Genomic DNA, 22,592 nt, shown 5'->3' on the forward strand with positions numbered 1-22,592 from the left:
TACGTGCACGCTTCAGTTTCAAGCAATCTTGACCCCTTTTTTTAATTATTAGGTAACAAACCTTCTTTAATAAATAAACAATGATCAGATAATGCCTTGAATCGTGTTTATATGAACCAAATATGCCGCCCGCGCCGTGAGAGGTGGGCATTTAATTCTTTTTATCTCGAGACGTTCTCTAGTACTACTCATTCATGCATCCTGCATCGATGATCAATACATATCTAATTACAACCTTATTACAGGCCAGGCCTTGAAGTTTATATATATATATATATATTTAATGATGATAATCAGTACTATTCATTAACAGCATGGGTACGGCCACTTCTCTCAAAAACTTCCCATGTCAAGCTAGCTTGCTAGCGGAGATCATGCATGCCAACCTTTAGGCGTGGCTGGCCTGATCATGATCTTACAAAGAAGTTGAATAAAACTTGAGTGGGAGGCAAAATGGCATTACAAAGATCAATGAATTAAACCAATAAAACACAAGGACCATGCACTACTAGTGTACGTGCTTCTGCCAGCTTACTTAAACTTATATATATATATATATAATATAAGCTAAATAGACGTACAGATGATGAAGAATGTTCTTGCTCAAGAATTACATATTAAATGGACTCATGAAAGGATGCCACTTAGACCCCTTGCTGATTCATCCACTTCTGTGGTACTGTAAAATTATTAATTTCTGTTGCGTAAGGGGAAGGCATTTATTTATATATATATATATATGCCATTGTTGAGTAACTCCATTTCCATTACCATGCATAACTTAGTGGATGTGGATGGCCATTTGAACCAACTTTTTTCTGAGTTGTCCACTCTGCTATTTCCACAAAAGAACCCTAGCCTACGTACGTACCCCATTAATATAAAACAAAAATAAATTAAATGCATCCCCTCGTCAGACAAACTTTATTACCATCATGGGCAGGCATGCATTGCCAGAATAACAAAATCATCACTGCTCCATTGGGAGGATATATTTCCTTACAAATAGCCTTCTCTGGCTACCAAAACATGCCCCTCCATTGAAATTTGGATGGGAGTGATGGTTTATTTGGACACCATATTGGTTCCCTTGAGCCTTTTTTTTACGTTGGGTTACCATGCCTATCTGTGGCACAGCTTCAAAAACAAGCCCTGTAATACCACCATCGGAATCAATACGTTAACAAGGAGAGCATGGTTTCAAGACATAACGCAGGTAATTAAACCATGTTCTTGCATATATATGTATGTATCTGCTTTCATATTATCCCTCATAATTAATTAGAGTCTCTGCGAGGAGTATGTGATTCGCTTGCGCTAATCAGTCTTAGCCATGCATGCATGCGCGCAGGGTGATAACAAGAAGGGTATGCTGGCTGTCCAAAGTTTAAGAAACACTATAATGGCGACCACGCTCACTGCTTCAATAGCCATTCTTGTGAACATGGCACTGGCAGCTCTGGTCAACAATGCCTTCAAAGCAAGCGGTCACCTCCTCACGAACCCTATTTTCGGATCCCAATCTGGTAGGATTGTTGTCGTCAAGTTTGGGTCGGCATCGCTCCTTTTGTTGGTTAGCTTCTTATGCAGCTCTATGTCCATTGGATACCTGATTGATGCAAATATCTTGATAAATGCTTGTGGGGAATTCTCATCTCCTGGACACACACAAACCATATTCGAGCGGGGGTTCATGTTGGCTCTCATCGGTAACCGGGTGCTCTACATTACCTTTCCTTTGATGTTATGGTTGCTTGGTCCGGTGCTAGTAGCTTTGTCCTCAGTAGCATTGATTTGGGTGCTTTATGAACTCGATTTTTCAGGAAAATTAACAAATTAGGCGTCAATTAAGCAAAGTCGCCGTGAACATGACTTGTATGCATGATTGTAAAACGACCTTCTAAATTATGAAGTACTGTTATGATGCAAATAAGAAAAGCTAACCTGAGTGAAAGAGAGAAGATCATAGATTGGAAAAGCTACTCTGTATTAATTCATGCGTTTCGATCTGGCAAATTAAGAATGTGAGTCTGGGCAGTCGGACAAGCCGATTAATGCAGATCAAGAGTATATATATAGTTGTCAAGCTCCGGAGATCAGTCTTTCGCTTTATTATTGTTTCTGATCACTCTTTCTTCTTGTTTTACTTTCCACGTGCTGTAAAAATTATAACCCGGTAACAGAATGAAGAAAAGAAAGAGGCAATGTTTTCTGTAATACCCTTCATTTCCACTATATATCGTTTACAGTGTGTCTCTTTATATAGACATCAGTACAAGTATGAGAAAATAATATAAAAGGAAATAAACGGTTACAGCAGTGCTGCACTACTCACAGAATACAAATTAAAATAAACGGTTACAGCAGTGCTGCACTACTAACAGAATACAAACTAAGGAATATTTGACCCCCTCGAGTCCATTGGGGTGTCTAGCACAGTGAGACTCGACCTGAGTGAGACTAATTTGTCAACAACTATAGGCTTGGTGAATACATCAGCCAACTGATCTTTACGGCTACAAAAAGATACTTGAAGTGTATTGGCAGCTACCCAATTTCGAACAAGGTGAAAATCTATATTCATGTGTTTTGTACGAGAATAATACACAGGATTTACTGTTAAGTAAGTTGCTCCTAGATTATCACACCACAAAACAGGTGGGGAATAGGGGAAAAAACTTAGTTTTTTTATGAGTGTTTGGAGCCATATCAATTCGGCAGTGGCATTGGCTAAGGTTTTGTATTCAGCCTCTGTGCTTGATCTAGCAACAATATGTTGTTGACAAGAACTCCAAGAAATAAGATGTCAACCAAGAAATATGCAATATCCTCCAGTAGAATGTCTATCATCAGGGCAAGCCACCCAGTCAGCATCTGAATAAGCATGAAGAGAGAAATTAGACTGATATGAAAAGAAAAGGCCGTGGTTTATGGTAGACTTTAGGTAACGAAGAATGCATTTAACCGTTGTCCATTGAATTTTTGGTTCATGCATGAATTGATAGATATTGTTTACAGAAAAAGAAATGCTGGGTCTAATCAAGGAGAGGTATTGCAAACTTCCAACCACACTTCTAAATAGTGTGACATTGTCAAACATAGGAGTATCAAATTTGGACAGTTTGTTTGAAGCAGACATAGATGAAGCAATTGAATTGGCTCCAAGCATGTTAGTTTTTTTTTTAGGATATCCACAATATATTTCCTCTGAGATACTAGGATCCCATCATGCAAATAATCAAGTTCTAAGCATAGGAAATATGACAAGCACCCTAAATCAGTAACTGGGAAAGCATGAGCAAGATCAGTGATAAGGGATTCTATGGCAGAGGAGGGAGATGAAGTAATTACCATATCGTCTACATAGACAAAGACGAAGATGCAGAGATCAGATTGATGAAGAACAAACAGAGAGGGGTCTCCCTTTGAGGCTGCAAAACCGTAGTTGAGCAACCATGAACTCAACTGTGCAAACCACGCATGGGGGACCTGCTTGAAGCCGTAAATCTCCTTGTTGAGTTTGCAGACAAAATCAGGGCGTTGAGGATCAACAAACCTCGTGGTTGTTGCTTAAACACTATCTCTGTTAGGTTCTCATAGAGGAGCGCATTTTGAATGTCAATTTGCCAAAGAATCCACCACTAGAAATTGCAATGGATAGAACTAATCGGATGGTAGATGGCTTAACAAACAAAATTGAAGGTCTCGGTATAATCCACTCTATGTTGTTGATGAAAACCCTTAGCAACGAGCCGTGCTTTCCGTCGCTCGATTGAGCCATCTGCACGTAACTTAGCCTTGAAACCTACAACCAACAAGATTAGAAGTAGAGGAAGAAGGGAGAAGTGTCCAAGTGTGGATTTTACCGAGAGCATCAAATTCTTGGGTCATGGCAGAGCACCATTTGGGAAATTTTGAGGCAAGTGTGAAAGAAGTTGGTTCATCAGGCACGGCTACATTGTCAAGAGGCAGCGACGTTGTGGTTACAAAATTTATAGTACCATCAGTATATACTCTGGGCCAAGAAGAGGTGGTGTGAGACTTGGTAATTATTTGAGAATGTGGAGGAATTAAGGAATGCGGATGAGGAAGAATTAAGGGTGGTGCCATGGGAGAGATTGGAGGAACATAGGTTGAAGAGAACGTGGAATTAGGTTGATTTGAAAATGGGGAAAAATGAGAGAGGCATGGTTGTTGGACCTAGTGGAGGTTGATGGATTGAGCCAAGAGAGGAATGATGAGCAGAGGGAGAAGTGGAGGGTATTGGGCCAAGAATAGAATGAGGGAAGCATAAGAGAGGAATAGTGGAAGTAATGGGTGGGCTTGGCCGAGTGGAAGGTGAAGAAGTATTGTGAAAGGAGTAGGATATGTTCTGCAAAGGTAACATCATGTGAGATGTACATGCATTTGTAGGTAAGATCTAGGCACTTGTATCCCTTGTGAGATGAACTATACCCTAGAAAAATACAAGGAGTAGACTGAAAATTCATTTTATGGCAGTTATAAGGTCCTAAATTGGCCAACATTGACACCCAAATATTTTGAGAAATTTATAATCAGAGGGTTTATAATAAACCAAAAAATATGGGGATGTATTTTTAAGGGCCGGTGTGGGAAGTAAGTTGATGAGATATGTTGCCGTTTCAAAAGCATCATCCCAAAAGGAAAAAATGGAGTGATGCTTGAGCAAGAAGAGTTAGTCCGATTTCCACAATATGATGGCATATGTGCTCAACAAGCCCATTTTATTGATGGGTGTGAGGACACGAGTAACAATGAGAGATGCCTAGTTGTTTACAAAGATAAATTCACCACCAATATCTGTTTGTATTGTATGGAAATAACTTTGGTATTGAAAGATTTTTAGGCAAAGGCAATGAAAGAGGTAAAAACTGCCAATACATCAGTTTTACATTTCGAAGGAAAAACCATGAAAATCTAGTAAAATGTCTACTATGGAAAGATAATAACGAAATCCATTCCTTGACCAAAGTTTGAATGGAATTCAAAGAAACATGCATTATCAATACAAAATTTAGCAACAGAGACAAGGTTCTTTGTAATGGAATTAGCTTCAAGAATATTAAAAAGATAAAAAGAAGAAGAGGAGGCATGAAGTGAGGAGTCACCGATATTACTAATTGGCAGCCCGTTGTCTTTTTTCACACGAATCTGGTCAGTTCCACTATAAGGTGATAATGATATGTTAAGCTAGGAGAGGTCATGTGTAATATGGTGGGTTGCGGTGGAGTTGGGGTACCAAGTGGGGTCAGTTATGGCCAAGGGAGAAGTTGTCAAAACCCCAAGGCAGGAGGCCACAGGCCATGCCTTGACCAGCACCAGCCCATGCCAGGACAGCACGCCAGCAGCACTGTTGGCGTCGCTTGATTGCCCACAGACCGAGCCCTTGGTGAATGCTAGACCACGGTCACCCTCCATCAGGCAGCGAATAGTCGGCGCGCATACGCAAGCGAGGTTGTCACACCACACTCAGCGCACGGCTAGACTACACGCACGCCTAGTGCGCGTGCGCAGCGGGCACGCATGGGCTATGCGCACACACCGCGTGCATGTATGGGCTGTGCGTAGGCACAAGGCCCATGCATGGCCTAGGCACCCGCGCAGCGCACGCTTGCACACCCACCTTGGAATTGACGGTGCGGCTGCCCAGCAGGCCCACGCATGCTGGCATGCCACTCAACGCCCTAGTCTTGACCAGGGCCTTGCTGATCAACACCTTGGTCTTGACCAGGGCCATGCTGATCAACACACTGGCTTTGGCCAGGGTCTTGCTGACCAATGCCCAGGCACCACAGCCTGGGCCATGCAGACCAACGCCCAGGCCCCACTGGCCTGGGCCGTGCAACAGCCTGCCATGCTTAAGCCAACCACGGTCCAACCAAGCTACTCACCAATGGCGTCCAGCCCACACAACCTATGTCACACATGCAAGGACCATGGACCAACCAAAGCTAGCCTGGCAGACCAACCTGAAGACCCACGAGTGCAAGCATAAAGCCTATGCTGTGAGTCATCCTGGCCACCCATGGGCCACTGATAGCATGAGGCCTTAACCAGGAGGCGTGGGCCCAGAACCATTTTCCCTTTGTAATCGTTTTAATTGCTTTCTAGTATAAGTGAGGCAATAGGCTATCACTTACTTTTTTATCTTTGAACATTTGGACGAATTTGGCTTGTAAGCCCCCATAGACACATTGGTGCTTTGTCACTTAGGCTCCATTGGGTGCAATCCGTGAATCCCAAAGGAGAAGGCTCATCCTGTGCAATTCGTGAATCAGGGTAACCTATTGATTTCATTGTTTTCCTTTGATTAATGCATTGTTGAGGTATTTCAGCATTTTGGATTGTGTCTATTGCATCACATTCGCATTTGCTTGCTGATTATTTTGAACCGTTCGAGTGGGGCATCGCTTAAGGCAACCACGAGTTGCCATTGAAGGGCATCTGGTCTGCACCAGGCCACCCTGGTCGAATCTGGAGTAAGGTCAGAGACAAGCTGACAGTTACTACCCACCAGCCAAGCCACACGCCTAGCCCTTGCCACCTGTCTAGCCACAACCGCTCCCCTACTTTGTAGGGAGTAACCAACCATCCCTTAAACCGCTCAGCAATCGCCCACTCGGCCAACCCACTTAAACCACCCTTAGCCACGTGTGCTTCATCATCTGAAGACACTTGGGTGTGACTTGGTCAGCCCCCCAAGCGAGTGACACCTGTGCTTGACTTGGTCAGCCACCATCAGGAGACACCTGGTGCCTGACTTGGTCAGCCCACTAGCAGGAGCCACGTGTGCCTAACTTGGTCAGTCAGCCACTTAACCACATGATCCCACTCACAACCGTTTTAGACAATTCAGCTACTGCACATGCATGCATGCACGCCCAGTCACTAGAATCTCGCCCACCATCAGCCACTGATCAACCATACGAACTCAGCCAACACCACCCATAACCATCACGGTCAAGCAAGTGGCAGCCCACATCGGTCATTGAGGAGCAAGAAGGGGCGCGGCAGCTTGGTGTCTAGGATCTCGACCGAGGACCCTATCAGAAGTGTAATGGGTAGAGAAGGAGTTTTGGGGTGCAAACTGGTAGGCATGATCGAATCGATAATGGCATTGAAGGGCAATATTATCAGTTTGACAAGTGGGTCATTGTTGGTTATAAGGTGGAGGATTAGACCTAGGGTGGGAAAAAGGTGAGTTACGGCCTCGGTGATTATAGAACCTGCTTCATCCTCTGTTAAATCAACCACCTCAATAACGTGGTCTTCCACGTTGGTCATGTAAGTGTCTAGTACTCAAGTTTGCAGAGGGCTCGAAAGGATTGGAAGTGCTGTTGCTGTGAGAGAAATGAGACATTCAACTTTCTTGAATCAAGAGCAGATGATATAATTCATTAGAGGTAATGGGCTCGGTTCGAGTAGTTACAGAGGTGATAAAAGATTCATAAGAGTGTCCAAGACCATTCCAGAGATGGTTCACAAAATCTTTATCAGGGAGTGGGTTTCTAGTGGCTAAGAGGGTGTCAGCCAACATATAAACCTTGCTGAAATAGTCTGAGATGGTTTGTTCATCACAAGACAAATTGGTGAGTTGAAAATGAATTTGGAATTCTTTAGCTTGCGAGTGGGAACTAAACATGGATTCAAGAGCTAGCCAAAGCTAACGGGATGTAGTTGTAGAGGCAACATGACCAATGATTGATTCAGTGAGGGAAGAAAAGAGGATACTGAGAATTAACTAATGAGTCCGTCTCCAAGAAAGATAAGAGGGATTGGGTCGAGTGTCTGAATTGGAAGTAGAGGAAGAAGAAACATTTTGTATAATTAAGAGAGTGGGAGAAGGAATGTTTTGGGTACCATCAACGTAAGAAAATAAATCTTGACCTCTCAAATATGCAAAGATTTGAACTCACCACAAAGGTAATTATCTGGGTTGAGTTGATGGTGACTATATCAGAAAATGAAGATGAAAGGGTGGAAGGAGGTGTGCTAAGGTTGACTGGTTCGATGGCCATGGTGAGAAAGAGGATCAAGAGACTGCTAATCAACAGCTTTGATACCATAACAGAATGAAGAAAAGAAAGAGGCAATGTTTTCTATAATACTCTTCATTTCCATGGTACATCGTTTACAGTGTGTCTTTATATAGACATCAGTACAAGTATGAGAAAATAATATAAAAAGAAATAAACGGTTACAGCAATGCTGCACTACTAACAGAATACAAACTAAGGAATATTTCCTGAATCTTCTATAGCTGAGGTGGATGTGGCTGAGTGAATTTTCTTTGGCTGTGCACTTGTATTGCTTGGGTTGATACCCGTTCCTTAGCTAACTGAGTAAAGTAACTGCTAATTCTGCAAATGATAGTTTAACATGCATTAATGATGTTCATGTGGATGGCGTCCCATGAGAAATCATTGTGGGAAACCTTCGATCTATTTCCATATGACAATTAACATATATATATACAAGATAATTACTATTCATTATTGTTCATATAGTATAGATACTTATTATAATAGAATAAATATATATATATATATATTTATATATATGCTTAATCAATTAATCATAACATCAAACTTATCATAAAAGATCTACACAAAAATATATTATTATTCAATAACTCATTTCACAATTGAAATGCATCAATATTCATGATAGTTTTATTTCATAAAAAGTTATTAAGTTTTTTTAATTTAATATTGACTTTTTTATTTAGTTAAAATTTCAAATTTTACTGTACCTTTTAACATATACTAACTTTTAAAATAGTTATAGAAAATATGGTGTATGTATTATTAATTTTCTTTTTCCTTTCAGATCGAACATATTGAGTATGATCTAACTATTGTCGTATAATAAAATAAACAAAAATGATATTTGCAGTATTAAATTGTGTAAAGTTTACATATTTTTTTAAAAATTATTTAGAACCCATGTACAAAAATATTACTGTAAAAGAAATAATCAAGCTTTAAGAAAAATTTTTAAAAGTTAAAAAAATGGTAAGAATTTTGATACTCAACCTGCCTATTTCTGTATTTTTTTTTTTTAGAAGTTTAATATTGGGAGTTGAAAGTGGTGGGGGGAAAGAATGAGTAATGCAATCAAACTATCAAATTTCAAAACAATGGGATCGGATGGAATCAGTGTCGCTTAGACCTCCACCTAACTACTACGAGATATTTCTCATTCCTATACTTTGGGGTACAGTTCAATTAATCTCAAGTTCAGAAACATTAAAAGTAATTATAACAATTATTTAACTAAGATTAAACACAAAAAAAAAAAAAAAATTCTATGTATTAGCAAATCAATGGGCAAAAATTTTTAATTAGCAATTAATACTTAAAGATCAAGGAGTAAAAATGTAAAAGTAAAAACAGAATTTTTTATTGATTTAAAAGTAAAAATAACTTAGTGATAAAAATATAATTACAGAATAAAAATAAAAAAAATTACTATTTATTACTGTTCATATAAGATAGAAACCTACTATAATAGGCAGATATATTGGTGGCTAGTACGTAGTTGGTAGGCAAGTTAAAGCCATTCGTTTTAATGAATGGACTGGCTTAAAATAAGTTTGATCGATCGAACAACCATTCCTTGCTCCTTGTTCACCTACCTACCTCTTTCTCTCCAGCATTTGATAAGGTAATATTCAGTTTATCTCCTTAATGTAAGCTTGCTACTGGTTTGCATGGTAGCTAGCTCGAACAAGTCATGAAGGTGTAATTCTGGGGCATCTAATTCCTACACAAATTGGGCTTCTTGCCGATAAGACCGAGGCTGCTGGCCCATTATTATATTTGGTCTAAACCATTGTGAGTATACATCACATCCAGATATATAGTTGGACCGAACCCACGAATCGACGTTTTTCATGATTGTTAATCACACTTCAAGTCTTCACTCTCGTCTCAATTCATCGCATTTTATCTCATTTTTTTAAAATATTATTTAAATATAAATAATTTTAAATTAATCATTATAATTTTTTTAAATTTTTAAATAAAAAATAATAATTTAATTTTTTCAAATCTTAAAATAAAAATTATATTCTAAAATTAGTTTAACTTTATAATTATTTTATTCAATTTTTTCAATCTCATTTTTCAAAACTCCATAAAACATAACTCTAACTATCTCATTACTATCTACAAACTTACATCTTATTACTATTTATAAAATTTTTATCTCATCTCATATTTCAAGTATCCCCTTAATTTATTTCCTAGACGAAAATATCTTTAATTTTTCGTATACATATACCACGAACTATCATTTTCTTCTACTTTAAATATTCATAAGACCCACGCTACCAATTTTAAAAGCTATATAAAGTAGCTTTAGTAAGCCTAGCAATATTCTAGTGGCTTTGTGCCTTTTGTGGCTGCCAATATCTTGAAGCTAAGTTGCCAGAATCCCAGATGATGAGATTCGGACCGGGACTTTGGTAATTGTTGACACGATTCGAGAATTTGATACAAATTTGCGACACGAAATGAATCTGTTAAGATTGAGGAGTTTAATCCTCATAATTTTGACACAACTCAAACCCGAATTAATGCAACATTTAAAGATAATCACAAGGTACAAATTGACACCATTCCAACACCAAAAAAAAGTGAATTGCTTTTGAGAGATGACATTTAATTTGGATTAATATGGTTGACTTAATTATATACTAGCCAAATTCAAATTGACATGACTTTGAACTCAACATGATATCCAATATGATCGATCAATTTCGATCTAACCCTACTTCAACGATCTAGACAGTCTTATCGAAAGTTTTATCTTATGATATATTATAAAAAACCTCATCTTTAAACTTAACATAAGCTAGCGATGAATAAAAACAATGCATAAATTTGTTTACGAGAGTCTTTTACATTGAATGTAAAGTAGAACTTGCTGTTTACAAAACCCTATATAGGACACAGGTTGTGAGAAGATAATAATTATTAATTAAATGATATTTGTAGTCGTAAAGTGTGTAATTATTGTATAATTATTTTTAAAAAATAAATAAATTTGATATTGATATAAAAAAATAATAATTTTTTTATAATAAATTTTATTTTTTTAAAAATAATTATGAGATGTTAAATATTGTACATTCTATAACTGTTATAAATACTGTTATTCCTAATTAATGATTCATTTTAATCTAACTGGCTCTCAAACCGCCCAACCCCTTTCCCGGCCAACTGACCTAATAATTATTACCAACAGCTTTAATTTGAGTAGAGCACGGCAGAGGCATCTGGCTTCTCGACCTATCACTACTTTTGTCGTCTTCATCTTTTTTTTTTTTTTTTTTGGTACGATTTTGCTACCAGCTCATCATTTTCTGCAGCTAGCGGCCCATCACTTTTGTCTTTAACATAAAGGAACAACCCCACTTTCACTTGCACGCGCTCGTGGGACGTAATGTGAAACTGAAACCCTCATTCCTGCTCACACGGCCACAGTACCTGAGCTGGCCAGCTGGGGGGCCGTGAATGCTGCACGTTTCAAGCGCGCATCAGCTTTCAAAAGATGATGGAGGATTGGATGGTGAAAGCAGGTGCACGGGTTGGTGCACTTCGTCTTCGTAATTCTCATGTCTCTGCATGTTTCTTCCTTTCACTATCGTTTGATTTACTTTTTACTTTTTCTTTCTTCTGTCTTTCTTCTTCTTTTGGCTGGTAGACCATGGCACGGCCTCATGATCTGTGCATGATCCGTCTGAAAAAAGCAGTACTTTTCACGTGGTTACTGACTTTCAGGGAGATAAGCTCAGTTTGGATTTTTCGATTTTGAAATTAGATGACAGCTTCTCTGTGCGTACGACATGGGAACCCAAAAACCCTATCTATATGTATATATAACCTACGGGTCCGGCTACTATGCCGCTGAGTGTACTGCCCAGCATTAATTTTTTTTTTTTTTTTTCATTTTTTATTTCATAATTTTTTAATTACTTTCTTAATTATTAAATAAAAAAATATACTAATAAATTTAAAATTATTTTTTTAATCATTAAATAAAAAATAAAAAAATTTACCCAACGATCAATCTAGGCGGTGAACCTCAGACGGCAAAATAGGTTTTTCCATAACGTAAAAGCATCGCTTCCCTAAGCTAGCTCGTATCATCAAGAAGCCCATCGACAATGCATGTCGTCCTATACATATAGATCTGCAGATCCAGAGGGATAGTAAGTACTTGTCGCTACATGTTTGATTTATTATTTTTATTCAACATGGATAGGCCGGCATGTCAATTCTTCATTACTAATTCCCACCTAGCAGTACTGCGGATAAAGGTCCACAGCTACGAATGCAATTTAACCAATTTAATTTATATTGATGCGGTCGGACATACATCAACAGATGGAATTCCTTGTCTCGTGGATCATAACCTATACTCTGAAAACAACCAGGGATGTAATATCTGGTCTGAGAGGCGACAAGTACAGATCAAAAATTTAAATTCATTATTTTTGTCAATAAAAATTTTATATATAGTTATTTTTATAAATTTTTTTATACACTCTAATAATATAATTGATTATGTATTAAAAAAAATTAATCCAACCAATCATATCAGTGGAGTATACAGAAAATACACAAAAGTGACTATATGTAACATTACTCTTCTGTCAAACCCAACCATTAATTATCGATTTTTTAACATTTTTTACTTTTTTTTAATTATTTGATAGAAAAATTAATTAAATTAATAAAATTAAAATTAAGTAATCTCTTTAACATTTTATATATAATTAATAAATATTAAATAATTTCATTATATATATAGTCGATAGTGATCGCTTAGTACTACAACACAATTTAATTTTTGTGACGATTTTAAATTTATAACAATCTTGAAATCGTCACTAAAGATGGATGAGAAAGAGTTATACCTTTGAATTATAATAATGTTTCATTCGGACATAGCTTAGTAAATGTCGTTTTGGAATGAGTATATGCAAAAATATAAAATGTTACATTCGAAGAGTTCGTATACGTTTGAACATTAAGCTCACTTATGTGAATATTCGAATGTGTAAGTTATTCGTTCGAACGATTTAGTTTATGTTCGAAAGATAGTCATTAATGATATAATTTACCATATTAACTATATAAATTACTATACTATATAACCATGGAAGTGTTACTATATACATTACTATACTATATAATTATATTATATATACTATATAGATATAGGTGACTATACTATATAACCATATAATATATACTATATACATTACTATACTATATAATTATGTTACATATACCATATAACTATGTTGCCCAGATGACTAACACAAGAGGGGGGTGAATTGAGTTATATTAAAAAAAATAACAATTATAAATCAAATATATAATATAAAATATAAACAAAATATGAAATAACAATAAATATAGAGAGTAAGGGTAAGAGAGAAGCAAACTCAGTATGTTAACGAGGTTCGGCCCCACTGCCTACATCCTCGCCTCAAGCTACCCCTTGAGGATTCCCAAATTCACTATTCAACCTCCTTCAGGTGGAAATAGAAACCTATTACACCTTTGAACAACACCGCTACAAAGGATCCGTGTAGAACACCCTCTACACTTGCAATCACCTTATAAGTGGTGATTCAACTATTCCCCGTGTAGAATACTTTCTACACGCACAAGGGTTATACACACCTTTTTTCTGATACAAAAGCTGATAGTGGGTAGGTTATCAGAAAACACTCCTCAATGAGTGAAATAAGAACAATACAGCACAAACTATATCTCTCAAAATGAATAAGGATTAATGCTCAATGCTTAGAGAAGAGAGAATGAAAGCTTTGAATGAATATTGTATGCTCTTGGTGTTGTGAATGTGAAGCTCTCAAATGATCTATTTATAGGCATATGAGACTTCATATTTAATTTAAAAAGATTCACATGTCAAAGACAACATCATTCACTTTTTCAAAAAATTCAAATAAAAGGTTATTCTTTTTCAATTGTCAAAGACAACATCATTCATTTTTTTAAAAAAATCAAACCTAATCTTTTACTTTTGGCATATAACAAAATGAGCACACTTTCCTTTTTAAAAAAATTCAAACCTAATCTTTTACTTTTTGTATATGACAAAATTAGCACACTTTACTTTTCAAATTTTTCAAACAAAATCATCTACCTTTTGTATAAGTCTAAAAAAGCATCAATCACTTTTGAAAATATTCAAATAAAACATGCACATGTGAAAGATGACAATCAATCATCTTTAATATTTTCAAAATTCAACCCTTTAATCAAGGCATGCACATGCAAAAAATGACAATCAATTATCTTTCAAAATTTTCAAATTTAATTTTCAAAAATATTCATGCACATGTGGAAAATGTATTTTAATGCTTTATGATAAAATATTAATTTTGAGCATTAATCCTAATTTCGAATTTTGAAGAGATTTACAACATTACTCTATAATTTTAATGTGAACTTGTTCCCTTCTTGCTCATGCTTGTTTCCTTAATGTGCTTGACTCCATTGTATAGATAACTTGAGTTTGAGACTTCTTTATTCTTTGAATTCATTTGTTATCATCAAAATCCATGTGTAAATATATAATTACACAAAACTTGAAATCTTGGGTTTAACAAACTATAATATATAAACCACGTTTGAACATTAGATAAATGTTCGAACATATTAGGATTTACATTGGAACAAACCATATGATAGAGTTGAGTGGAGGTTTCTAGAGAATATCATGATGAAATTTGGCTTTCATTCAAAATGGGTGGATCTAATTATATTGTGTGTAAAATTTGTGTCTGTCTATTTTAATCAATGGAGAGTCAATTTGTCCTTTAAGAGGATTGAGGCAAGGTGATCATTTGTCACTCTATTTTTTCTTTTTGTGCATTGAAGGCTTGATTTCCCTACTGCATCATTCAGAAGAGAAAGAGATCTCAAAGGCATTCAAATTTGCAAGGGAGCCCCAAGTGTAAATCATCTTTTGTTTTATAGATGATAGGGTAGTTTTATGTAAAGCTAATAAGGATGACAATGTGTAGCTACAAAAACAACTAGAGAAATATGAGGAACTATTAGTTTAGAAAGTTAACAAAGGTGAAACCTCCATGCCTTTTAGCAGGAATGTTGATCCTGGCCTTTGAGATGAGCTCATGTCTCTATGGGGGGTTAGTAGTTTCATCAGTATGATAAGTACCTTGGTTTACCTCCTATAATTGGTCATGCAAAACATAAAGTTTTATGTACTCTGAGACATAAGATGTGGCAGAAGTCTCAAGGATGGAAGGAGAGATTGTTGTCTCGATAAGGAAGGAAACTTCTAATCAAGGCTGCAGTTATGTCCATCCCTACATTTACCATAAGCTGTTTCAAGCTTTCTGGAACCTTATGTAAGGAATTGGAAAAAAATGGTTGCTAAATTTTGATAGGGGTAGAAAGAGAAAAAGAAAGAGAAAATGACACATTGGGTTAGTAGGAAGACAATGTGTAAACCAAAAAGTGAGAGTGGCATGGGCTTCAAAGATCTTAAGAACTTTAATAGAGCATTACTTACAAAGCAGGGATAAAGAATTATGAGTGATGAATCTATTTTGATGCTCAAAATCTTTAAAGCAAAGTACTTCCCTCAAATAGATTTCATTTATGCAAAGCTAGGCAAATCCCCTTCATATGTTTGGAAATGTATCTGGGAAACTAGGCACTTATTGAAAGAATGGAGTAGATAAAGAGTGGGGAATGGGAAGACAATAAGGCTCTAGAAAGATTATTAGATACCTTGGCATAAACCGATGGTTCAGACTGTGGCTAAGGATGCATTACCGAACTAGTGACATAATAGTGGGTAGTCTCATTGAAGGCAGTACAAGTTGGTGGGATATTGAGAACGTAACAACTATTCTCCACCCTAGAACTGCAGTAGAGATTTTGAAGATCCTAATCACACCTGGAGATCATGAGGATAAGTTAATATAGGAGAAAGAGAAAGATGATGAATACAGTGTCAAATGTGCCTACAAACTATTTTGTGATGTGAAGAAGGGTAACCAAGAGTGAGAAAGTTCAAGAGCTTCCAATCAAAAATGGATTTGGAAAGAAATATGGAAATTAAAAGTTTCGAACAAAGTCAAAGTTTTTGGTTGGAGAGCATGTCACAATGGCTTACCCACTATGCAAAATCTGAAAAGAAGACATGTATTAGATGATAAGATCTGTTCATTTTGTGGAACTGAGGTGGAGGACTTGGTTCATGCTCTTTTCTATTGTCCCTCTGTTATTGACTACTGGAGTCAACAAGTCCCAAGTCTGATATATGCCATTAGAGTATACAGTTTCCCCGACCTTGCAAGCTGGGTTCGTGATAAAGGATGTGACACAGATCTAAAAATGTTCTTCCTTATTGCTTGGGATATATGGTATAGAAGAAACAACAAGACATATGAGGGGAAGGAAATACAACATGAACAAATTGTGGTGCATGTTCTGTCTATGCAAAAGGAGTTTCAAGAGATAAGGAGTCAGACCAAAAAACTAAGCTACTTACATTTTGTTTGGTCTCATCCTCAATCGGGTGCTCTAAAGCTCAATGTGGATGGTGCCAATTTTTAATATCAACATTGTGCAAGAGTTGAGGTGATCCTTCAAGATGAAAAGGGGAGGTAATAATGGCTACTAGCAGAAAAGAACATGAGGTAAATAACCCAACTGAGATTGAACTTATTGCAATTTTTTTAGGATTACAACTATGCATGCATACGAGGATCATTAATCTCATCATAGAAAGTGATTTTTTTTTTTATGGTGCAAGTTCTCCGGCCAATCTGGTAACAATTCCCTGTCTTTGCTGGGCAATCTTTTAAAGGAAACTGTTGGCTTGATGAATTATTTTCATAATTGTAATATTCAATATATAGGGATGTTGGAAAATACAGATGCGAGATCATAGATTGGCTTGACATGCTGTTCATGTACCTAATATTGTAGTTTGGTGGAATTCTGTCCTAGATTTCATATTGTCAATTATTTGGATTGATAAATATATGTAATCTTTTTTATAATGAATAATGGTAGTGTTTACTATAGTGTATGTATATATACATACATATTAGTAGTAATACAGACATGATTACATGAGTACTAATACTGCAGAGTACGTAGATAAATCAAATTAGTCTGGCAATTAACCACTTTCTAATTAGAAATATTCTTATGATAGAATTATCATACGTACCCAACCCCTAATTGTACGTGTACTTAAATTATCTATTATTTGTTAAACACAACTAACAAACAAAGTTAACAAACTAATTGTTGGAGCTAAAGGCCGTTTACTTTGTTTCACGTGCCGGGGAATATGTTCGTGATTTTTGGCACAGAATTTCCACACACGCGAAGTTTTCAACAGCTCACATTCACATTTCATCGTCCACTTATTGGCCATCACATCACAATCACTTTTTCCTATAATGGTGAAGCTAGCCTTTAAGATATGCTGACGAGGTTCAAAGTGCGGGCCCATCGATGATCAGGACTCATGTCCTGTATATAGCCACAAAAAAAAATTATTTAATATTATTTATCAGAAAATTAAGTTTTAATAAAAATAATATTAATTTAAATTTTAAATATAAAAATAACAATATTATCTAAATTAGTACACAAATTCATTTATTCCTAACAAAACTTTATTCATAACATTCACTGAACCTAACCACATTCTTCAGCATTACTTGAATTTCAACAAATTAATTAATAGAAAATAGTGTGAAGTTGGCGTCTTTATCCACTATTAGCTAGGATTCAGGTTAGACCTTGTGACCCAAAGCATCAAGCTGCTGAGCCTGAACTGATCATGTCATGCATGCGCGCGTTTCCACTCTCACCAACCTTAACTCCCAACTCCTATCCAGGGCACGTACGTTGTCTTTCAAGGAAATTGAGCAATCATGAGTATCACGATCACTGTAAATAATACATCCACTAAATTATTTCCTGTTTTAACTGAAAAGAAAAGAAAAGGATCTTATAATCGCACGATCTTCGATTAATCTAGTCAAATAGTTTTCTGTTTAGAAACTCGATCTCTGGTCCTATCTACCCTAGCTTTGAGTATGCAGAAAATCATTGGATTCCAGTAAGTATTTTTATGCTAGCTTAAAAAAAGAGAGAAAAAAAAAAAGGATGAGATCGATCGAGAAGAGTAAATACGTTGGCCTGAAAAACACATATAAGAAATATTTTGTTACATTCAGAAAAGGCTACACGTACGTATGATAAATATTACTAATACTACCGAAAGGCACCCATCGGAGTCTGTTGACTACCCAAAACGCATACTCCGATGGTTGCGTTTTTGGATAGTCGGAGTATGCGTTTAGGGTAGTCATACACATTTGTTTTTTCTGCATACATATAGAACTTACAAGGAAACCACACCCATTAAAAGTTAAAAGAAAAAACATCATCGTCAAAGTCAACCGGCGGCACTATAACCCCAGAAATCACATCCCCATTATCGGACTCTGATAAGACGGACATGTGGCCGAATGGATCCAAAGCCGGAGTCCGGTCAGGGGATAGGAGATAATCGGAAGATGATGATTGGATGGGGTTGTGGGCGATGATATCATCGCTGCTCATGGCGGGCTTCTCTTCCTTGAGCTCCTGCTTAATTGATGGGAAGGATGAGATCAAAAAGGAGGTGTCTTGCTTGTTTGAGATGGTGTTGTCAAAACTCAGCAGAATGGAAGAGTCAGTAGAAGTGGGATCAGAAGAATCCTGCAGGATCAATTCAGGAGCCTTCAGGAAAGTTCTGCATGTGTGTTGCCCAATATATGTAGTTCGGTGCTTTGGGGGTTCCTCTTGGATTCTTTGCACATGCTTGGTTGCTTGGCATCCCTGATCAAATTTGTGAGTACACCTGTAGTAGTGCCTGCCATATATAATTAAAGTCACAAAAGTTAAAAAGGAAATCAAGGGATTGATCTATTTACTTTTTCTTTTTATTTGGTTTTTGGTCGAATTAGAGCAAGTTATAAAATATTTGCTATATATATATATAAAGGCTTTTCTAGTCGGTTTTGTTCTTTGTTGAACGATGAAATAATTAATCAATACCTTGGAAATTTGGCGTTAAGGATCACTTTTTGTCCGTATTTTCTCCATGCATGGCCGTCATCCATCAGAGTAGCTGTGTCTTTTGTCCAAGTCTGGGAATTCTTCCTGCGGGTAATAATCAAATTGCGTTTAAAATCGTTACCAAATTAATCTGGAATCGACCCCCTTTGAACCCTTGAGTGTACGAAAATATCAAATACTACTTGCTAAAAGAAACAAATACAAAATGATTAAAAAGAATGTTACCTTCTCTTATAACATCCTCTCCGATCCTTGAGGGTGGAGATACTCCTGCAACTTCCTTCGGAAGATTCCGACTTGGTGCCGTGGGTTTTAGTCGGAATCGGAGACATTAACTTATGATCGGGGTCGTTGGAATTCAATATCGTGAGACTGTTTTGGAATGAATTAAGGATTTTGAGGAGAAGATCTTTAGCCGGGGTGAGAGTGGAAGCTTCATCTCCGAGCGAGTTACTGAGAAGAGAGCGTAGCTGAGTCGCCAATTGACGGCCTTCAATTAGCTGCTCAATCGCTCTTTTGGGTTTGGAGGGCAAGTTTTCAGGCCAACAGCACTCCATCTCTGTGTGTGTGTTTGTGTCCCAGAAGACTCTTGACTCTGAGAGAGAGAGAAAGAGAGAGAGAGTGGTGAGTGTATGTTGGGGCTTCCAACTTTCTAACAGAGGAAAGTGGCTTTTTATGTGGAAAAATAGGCCATCCACATGCAAGGAAATTCACAGGAGCCTATGTGGGAAAATTCCACACCTTCAAAGGTCTGGGTTTACAAACCCCACTCGCATTAAAGCTTGTTGATCACATTATTCACTTCTAGCTGATATTTGTTTGCCACGTAGGCGATGCTTTGAAGCGTGAAATACAGAGAGCGTGGATAAGGTGGTTTGGAAACTTTACACATGTGAAACAGACGTAAGCGTGCTATGTCATGGTGCTGGCATCACCTTTCTGGTTTTGCCACATGGGTAGCCTTAAAGTGATAAAAAAATTTGGTGCAACGTAACGAGAGATATTAAAGATTAGAATAGACATGAACGTGATATTAAATAAAAAAAAGGAGCGTTGATAAATAGGTTATATAAAAATAATATTATACGTAATTTTATATAATTTATTAGATTTATTTTATAATAAAAATAATTTAATAATTTAACAAATCATATTAATTTATAAAATTATTTTTTTATAATTATTTAAAATTAGAGTGTCATGTCTTTTGTCTTTATCCAATATACTTTAATATTTACTATTTTATCCTTGTTGAGATTGGTATCAACTACTAAACAATGCTTCAAATTTATTTTGAATGAATATTTATGGATAATTTGGATAGTAAATTGAGATAAAAATTAAAAATTGAATAAAATAATAATATTATTTTTAGATTTAAAAAAATTAAATTATTTATTATATTTTATATAAAAATTAAAAAAAAATATAATAATAAAATAAAATGAATCACATTTACTATACAAATAGGACCTTACAATTATACACAGCATATATCCCTAAATTCTAAAAGACTCGACATATTTAAGATTATAATATTGTGTGATCTCTTACTTTATCCTCAATAGTTCTTGAAAAATTAAAAAAATTAAGTTATTGACTTTCAATTTTAGTCTTATTTTTCTAAAATAATAAATTTAATAACGGATTAATAATAGTACATCAATAAAACTGAATAAGATTATAGTATAGTAGGACCGTAGGAAGATATGATTATGGAATGAAAAATGATATTTGTAGTCGTAGTTATGTAAATGGTGTGTAGTTATTTTGAAAAAAATAATTAATATGGGATCTACATAAAAAAATTAATTTTTTAATTGTATACTCTACTCTTTTTTAAAATAATTATGCGATATTTATAATTTCACGACTGTATGTAACATTGTTTTTATAATATATAATAATTTTTATTTTAAAAAAAAAAACCGAAATAATGGTTACAAGACAAAAGCGGGGTGGCTGCAATTTTGAGGTCCTCGTGATTCGGGATTGGATAAGTATTTAGTGGGGTCAGGGAAGGGATAATGTGCGGAAGAGATTCATCGGCCTCTCATGTTCCTCAATTCACGGGCATACGGTCCACCTACTGGTATCTCTGTCCTCTCCATCCTTCATTATGTGCAATTCTCGATGCCAATATTTATTGAGTAGGAAAAATTTAGTTGCATATATAAGTTTACATTAATATATATATTAATTTAATATAATTGATTAAAAATTAAATTTTATTAAAAATAATATTAATATAAATTTTAAATATGAATGAATTAGTATTGATACGCAGATTTATACATGACTTTATTTATACATAGTAAAACTCTATTTAATAATACTGCGTATAGATTTAGGATATGCAAATTTTGTATATATATTTTTTAAAATAATTTTTTATTAAAAAAATAATTTTTTATTTAAATTTTATATTTATCTTTTTTAAAAGAAAAATATTATAGATACAAAAAAATTATACAAATAGTTCTCACACACTGATGTGGCTCATTCCCTCCCTATTTTTTTTCTTCATTTCTCTTCCTCCCCCTCCTACCGAAACAGAGTATTTTCTTCCTCTACCGTGAGCCACAAACCAGCCACCTTCTTCCATTCGACCACCCCCACACCAGAACCATCCACAGAAGGTGATGCTAAACCACCAGCCCAGATCCACCGATTGTCCTCCCCGTCGGTTCTCTGTGTAAAGAATATCTCCCTCCACTCCGTTATTTTCAAGTGGATCCCATAGTGTCACACTGTCCAATAAGACTCCACCACGTAGAGAAAGTCACCGTGCTTGGCATTGTCGTCCGACCACCAAGGTTGGGTGCAATGGTGCAGTGGCGTAGTGTGGCTAGGAGAAGGAGAGGGGCTCGATTTTGGAAGGAGGAGGAGAGAGAGAGGGGCTGCACTTTGGGGGGTTGGGTTCGGTCGAAGGTCACCAGTGAGGTGGAATGGCTAGTGGTGGTGGCCGGTGATGAGCTGCGGCAGCGCTGTTGTGCCTGGGAGAGAGAGTTGGGTGAGGGGAGGGGGTGCATGGTTGTTGGGAGCTGAACGGAGAAAGTGAGAGAATGAGAGGCTAAAGAAAATGGACACGCGGTATACTGATAGTGCGCCACATCAGCTGATGTATTTGGGATCCTTTTATGTCTCGAGTAGCTTCCTTTTTTAAAAGAAGCATGTGAGGTTTGCATATTTTAATATTGTAAATATCATTTTTCATCTTTATATATAGTCTTGCTTCTTTTAATTATATAGAGAACAACACAATTAATTTCTTATATTTTTTTAATTATCAAAATATATAGTTAATCTTTTTTAATTGATTGTCTAGGTATTCTTTTTTTTTTTTTTTTTGTGTTCTTATTGTATGGGTATTCCTTCCTTTACACGGTCTACTCTTTTTCTTTTTAG

General features: G+C 36.2%; 2 protein-coding genes across 2 annotated transcripts; one reads left to right on the forward strand and one right to left on the reverse strand.

The window, feature by feature from the left end:
• Nucleotides 1–932: 932 nt before the first annotated feature.
• On the forward strand, nt 933–2,112 carry LOC122277317. Its single transcript, XM_043087274.1, has 2 exons — nt 933–1,216; nt 1,352–2,112. The coding sequence occupies exons 1-2, from the start codon at nt 1,052–1,054 to the stop codon at nt 1,838–1,840; spliced, it is 654 nt and encodes a 217-aa protein (XP_042943208.1). The 5' UTR covers nt 933–1,051; the 3' UTR covers nt 1,841–2,112.
• Nucleotides 2,113–18,251: 16,139 nt separating this feature from the next.
• LOC122275077 (WRKY DNA-binding transcription factor 70-like) lies at nt 18,252–19,846 on the reverse strand. Its single transcript, XM_043084019.1, has 3 exons — nt 19,410–19,846; nt 19,164–19,268; nt 18,252–18,978 (listed from the first exon to the last, which is right to left on the reverse strand). The coding sequence occupies exons 1-3, from the start codon at nt 19,739–19,741 to the stop codon at nt 18,486–18,488; spliced, it is 930 nt and encodes a 309-aa protein (XP_042939953.1). The 5' UTR covers nt 19,742–19,846; the 3' UTR covers nt 18,252–18,485.
• Nucleotides 19,847–22,592: the final 2,746 nt, after the last annotated feature.

This window comes from Carya illinoinensis, chromosome 9 (assembly GCF_018687715.1).
Source record: "Carya illinoinensis cultivar Pawnee chromosome 9, C.illinoinensisPawnee_v1, whole genome shotgun sequence".
NCBI classification, from domain to species: Eukaryota; Viridiplantae; Streptophyta; class Magnoliopsida; order Fagales; family Juglandaceae; genus Carya; species Carya illinoinensis.